Below are 6,000 nucleotides of genomic sequence, written 5' to 3'. Positions count from 1 at the left end.
TACATGCAAGCAAAACAATTCTACAATTATACACATAAAAGAATTTTCAGTACAAAAAAACTTTGTTATGTGCATCAATGTGTGTTCAGTGTGTGTATGACATGATTCAGCATCTTATTTCTAGCGATCTTACTTTGTTTTGTTTTCTGAGACAGAATCTCTCTATCCTAGAACTGACTATGAAAACCACAATGACCTTGAAATCACAAAGATCCACCTACCTATTAACTCCTGTGTGCTGGGATTTAAGGCATGGCCACCTTAATTTTTCAGGCAGGGTCTCTCAGAGCTCACTGACTGGCTATACTGACTGGCAATAAGCTCAGGGTATTGCCTTTCCTGACAACTGACTCTCACCCTGCCAGTGCTTAGATTACAGAAGCACAAGACCAGCTTTTACTTAGGTATTTGGATCCAAACTCAGGTATTCATGCTTGAATAACAGGTACATTTCCCAAACCCTGAATTTCTTTTTTTAAATTTCCCTAAACCTCTCTTAACTAGCCTGACAAAAGAATACTCAATTAAGACTAGAATCTTTGCTATTTATATCTGGGTTTAAAAATAGGATCCATCAGGCACAATGTCCTAATTTATCATTAATACTAAATGGTTGACTAAAATATTGTCTGAAATGCCTGATTAAAATCTAGTCTATGACCTTCAAAATTACAACCTCCAGATACAGTAGTCTACATCTTGTTAGAATGGATCTAACTACAATTAAAGACATTCCTTTTTCCTGCCTCTTTTACTACGCAACGACCAGCCATATATAAAGAAAAAATAAACACTGCAGTTAGAGATTTGAAAAAAGAGGTAGATGCTCTCAAGTGGCACTGTAGCTTTATAATGGACACATACTAGTAAATAATTTTTTTCTCTCAAACTAACCTAAATTGTGCCAAGCACAGTGAATTACTTTAGACATTCTTAATAAGGTTAAACTCCATGAAGAGGCATATGAACCAAGATCTAAAAGGTATTATTTGCAATTTCAAATTTTAAAAAAGCATCTCAAGCTATTCTTAAAACAGTATCATAAAATCAATTTTAACTAAATAAACCCACTTACAAGTATAAAGGAGATATAAAATAAAAATAAGACTTTACCCCGTATCTGAAATAAGTACTGAGAATTAATGAGTCACTTCTAATAATTCTGAGACAATAGGTAGTACTTCAGGATTACAGATATCAATAGAGTCATCCCGATAGGTCTTCTTTTTATAGGAAATATTGCCCAAATGGAGTATTGCTAAGAGCAGAGAGAAAATCCTATGAAAATAAAAGCACAGATTAAAGTTTGCACTATACATTCTCAAAGCTCATTTCACTCCAAAATCCAAAACAAATTTACCAGTACAAGTTATGAAGTATTTAATCTTCACGAAAGAATGATAATTTGAACTAAACTTCACTATTAACTATATGTCAAGTGTTAAATTATTTACATGTAACATTACATATACAATACATATAATATTACATACAATAAAATTTGATGCATAATTCTTCCAAGAGGGCTTCTTGCTAATGCCTGAATTTGTTATAATGTTTCACAAGAGCCCGCCCTTCCTCCCTTCCTCCCTTCCTCCCTTCCTTTCTTTCTTTTTTTTTTTGTTTGTTTGTTTTCTGTTTTTCAAGACAGGGTTTCTCTGTAGCTTTGGAGCCTGTCTTAGAATTCACTCTGTAACCAGGCTGGCCTTGAACTCACAGAGATCCACCTGACTCTGCCTCCGGAGTGTTGGGATTAAAGGTGTGCATCAAGGCCTACCAAGCCATTCCTTTCTAAATGCTATTCTTCTGCATGTTATTTCAAAAACACTGAATAGGAATCCCCTAAAGGAAGGCTTTGGAATCCACTTTTTATCCAGTATCGTAGGAGAATTTTCATATTTAATTTAATTTTAAATGTTTTCCTATATTTACCATTGAAAAATATTATACATATGTAATTTTTAATTATGAAGCTGGTGGAATTTACTCCAAAATACAATGTCACTTACTGTGAAATGCTGTCAAATGAACCCTCTTTTATCTACTTCCCTCCTGGGCATATATACCTTCCATTCAAAACTAACTGCTCAGGCTAGAGAGATGGCTCAGAAGACCTAAGTTCAATTCCCAGTACCTACATGATAGCTTGCAACCATATGTAATTCCAGGTCCAGAGGTTCTGATGTCCTCCTCTGGCCTCCGCTGGCACCAGATATGCACATGGTGCAGACATACATGCAGGCAAACCCACCACCAATACACACATAAAAATAAATTTTAAAACCAATTTTAAAAGTAAACCCTCCACATATACATTATATCCCATCAACCCCAGATAACTCAGGAGATACTTTCACTTGAATCTTGAACAACTTTTATCAAAATGCAGTTTTTCTTATGTAAAATAAATCACCCTAGATTCCACGTGTTGTCCTTCTCTTTACAAAAAGTTTACTGAATTGTTAACTCAAACTCCTTGTCTTTACTTTCCTATTCACTACCATTTAACATCTGCCGCAATCTTACATGTCTTATATGTCTTATATGTCTTAGAAGTAAACAAGAACTTCTTACACACACACTTTTTTAAAGCCCTTCAAAAGGTGCTGGAGAGATGTCTAACTCACCAGTTAAGACCACTAACTACTCTTGAAGAGGACACAAATTCAGTTCCCAGAACTCACATCATATGGTTCACAAAAGCCTGCAACTCAGCTCCAGGGAAATCAGTCACCCTCATCTGGCCTCCATGGATACCATACTCATGGGTACAAATCCACACACAGGCATATACACGTGATTAAATAAAAAATAAAGTATTTTTAAGTACCCTAAATGCACATATCTATATGTCTCATTGACTTATTGCTTCCTTAGGATAAATCTAACCTATTGTGAAAACTTAACCATGAGTCTTCTTGCATTTTCATGTAATTAAGAATTTATAATAGCTGATATTTGACTTTGCAAAATTAGGAAATATCCTAATTAAAACAAACATACTGTTTCGGAACCAAATATACTTCAAGAGGTATTTTATCAATATCTAATTCACAAGCATGCTTTTTCCTGTTAATTTAAAATTAGAAAACACAAGTCAATTCCAAAGGAATAATTCATAAAAGTATTCTAAGAAAAAAAAGAAAACTAAGCAGTATAGTGGTGGTATACACCTTTAATCCCAGCACTTAGGAGGGAGAGTCAGGCAGGTATCTGTGAGTTCAAGGACAGGCTCCAAAGGTACAGAGAAACCCTGTCTCAAAAAACCAAAAAGGAAAAAAAAGAGAGAAAGGAATTCAGTATCACTAAAACATCATAAAAACTAGAAGTCAAAAAATGACCAAAATGTATGACCCACTTTTCAAAAATTGGAATATTAATGTTCACATGAATATATCATACAATTTATTTATATTATTTTATGTGCATAGGTATTTTACCTACAAGTTTGTCTATGCAACACATTCATGTAGCACCTATAAAGGCCAAAAGAGGGCAGCAGATCCCCTGGAACTGGAATTACAAATTGGTTGTGAGGGGCCATATGGTTATTGGGAATTGAACAGCCTCATCTAGAAAATCAGCCAGTGTTATTGACCTCTGAGCCATGGCTCCAATTCACAGGTGTCCTTTCTTATTTCTCTCCACCTTGGGCATATATTGAGGTAAGGTCACTTGCTGAACCAGAACTTGTCATTTTTTTTTCTATTTTGGCTGTTGAGATTCCCATCGTAGCTTCCTATCCCCTGGGATCAAAGGGAGGCCATCATGCCCACCAAGCTTTTCTGATGGCATTCTGAGGATCTGAACTCCTGCCCTCATTTACTCATATCAAGCATTTCATCCAATGAGTCATCTTCTCTAGCCCTTTTAAAAGGTTTACAATTCCATTTTGTATATATTACCATCTATAAATTATATGTGGGTTTTTTTTGTTGTTGTTTGGTTTTTATTTGTTGACAATATTGTTATTAGGGATTGAGTCTATGGGTTTTGTGTATGCAAGCCAAGTGCTCTATCATGGAGCTACATCCACAGATCAAGACTAATACAAGAGGACACATGTAAACATGCATATAATGTTGTATATAGCCTTTCATGACTTAACACTAAAGACCACTAAAGATGTGGAAAATGAAAAACTGTTAAAAAAAAAAAACTAACTGTCGGGCGTGGTGGCTCACACCTTTAATCCCAGCACGCGGGAGGCAGAGGCAGGAGGATCTCTGAGTTCGAGGCCAGGCTGGACCGTCAGCCTCCAAAACAATACAGAGAAACCCTGTCTCGTAAACCAAAAATAAATAAATAAATAAAATAACAGTTTTTAAGTTATGTCCATGGATAGGTTTTCAGGAAGCTTCATGAAGTCCCCAAATCATATGCGAATTCTTACGGATATACATTTTACCAAAGTATTTTAGCTTTCATCAGCATCTCAAAGACTATATAGCTTAAAAAGGGAGAAGAAAACACTCAAATCTTAATATAACTAAAGCAATAGTGATACCATTTATAAAAATTTTTAAAAATCAAGGAAAGTGACAGGACTAATATGGAGATAGCCAACTGTTTTCTGATGGAATCTAATACCGGCTCCACAAGAAGGAATATTGCAACTGTGGTCAAAAGTTGAGGACACTAAGGAGGTCATGGGCCCCAGTAGAAGGACCCACTACTGTTATTTTGCTAAAGACATTCTGTCAAACTGCCTTCTAAATATTTATGTTTATACCCATGTATTAGTGTTGCTCCCAATAATGGTCAAAATAGATTCTTTTGCAGTGGGCAGTCCATACAGAGACTTATAACTGGCCCAACTACTAAGTAATCTGTCCTAAATGAGACTTCTGTATAAATCCTACAACATTCAGAAAACACCATTCAGGGTCAAAGAACGGAGAGGAGTGTTCCAAATGCTGTCTTCTGGACATTGCATGGCCAATGAATTTACCAACTCATAGAATCTATAGTAACCTGCAAAAGACTGCATAAAATCAAGCCAGCGAATAATCACAGCATGGCTAAGGGAGGGATTCATGGGGTTCCATCCCTGGCAGTGGAACTATTGGCAACAGTTGGCTATTGAAGAAGATGAAGTGCATTTTTCTTCATGGATATGGCTGCGGGTAGGCTCCATGCTTATGCAAGCAACACTAATTCTATTCAGTAGGGTATAGGAGGAAGCTGAAGATAGACATGATTAAGATACATTGTATAAAAGTATGCAATTGTCAAAGAATAAAAATGTTTTTAAAGTAACTAAGAGAAATGTCTGATACATCATGCTTTATTTTCTATTAGAAATACAAAACCGACAGTAAATGAATAAAATTCTTAAAACTCACTGTCTTCGTGTCTTGGGAAGAAATCCTACCATTTCCATGGCCAGTTGTAAGCGTTCAAAATCATGCCTCAAATCTTCTCCCTCAACTGTGAAGCAATCCTGATTAGAGCAAGAGGTGGGAGAAAATACATCAAGATTACCTATTAAAAAACCGTTCATTAATTTAGTATAAATGATTAAAACTAGGAGAATATTTATACATAGACTCATTAAGCCTCTTATCTGAGTACAGATAAGCAAAGTAAACATATCTATCTAATATTAATAGTACCTTTTTTCTCCCCTTAACGATCACCAGCACAGGATCTCAAAATGGATAAGGTAGAGAGCTGGCAGCATTTATAAAATATGTGGATACCAAGTTTGATTTTTACTTGCACTAAAAAGTTTTAGAGATTTAACACATAAGACAGTTCAAGTCCATAAGTAGATGTTAATTTATTCAACCAAATTTTAAAGTATCTATCATATGTAAGGCCTTAAATTAAAAACATACAAACACACATACAAAAAATGATAACAAATAGTGTGCAGTTGAGAAGTGAAACCTAGATTTATATAATATAAAGAAAATAGTAACAAAACCAAATAAATACACACATCATAGTCTTCAACAAGAAAAAAGGATTATGTCAAAATAGAAGACCCCTCAAAAA

General features: G+C 35.1%; 1 protein-coding gene across 2 annotated transcripts in view; it reads right to left on the bottom strand.

Moving 5' to 3' along the window:
• Nucleotides 1–1,132: 1,132 nt before the first annotated feature.
• Myo9a (myosin IXA) overlaps nucleotides 1,133–6,000 on the bottom strand; it is a 56,933-nt gene continuing 52,065 nt past the window's right edge. For both annotated transcript variants that reach the window (XM_040730039.1, XM_040730038.1), the window contains 2 exons: nucleotides 5,346–5,443; nucleotides 1,133–1,278 (listed from right to left, as the gene is read on the bottom strand). In XM_040730039.1, coding sequence (XP_040585973.1) covers nucleotides 1,140–1,278; nucleotides 5,346–5,443 — 237 coding nt within the window. In that variant the 3' untranslated portion in view covers nucleotides 1,133–1,139. The remainder of the gene's footprint in view (nucleotides 1,279–5,345; nucleotides 5,444–6,000) is intronic.

The sequence above is a fragment of the Mesocricetus auratus genome, unplaced genomic scaffold, assembly GCF_017639785.1.
Source record: "Mesocricetus auratus isolate SY011 unplaced genomic scaffold, BCM_Maur_2.0 Super-Scaffold_100022, whole genome shotgun sequence".
Taxonomy (NCBI): Eukaryota; Metazoa; Chordata; class Mammalia; order Rodentia; family Cricetidae; genus Mesocricetus; species Mesocricetus auratus.
Note: the sequence above shows the minus strand (reverse complement) of the source record. Positions and strands in the feature narration are given on the sequence as shown.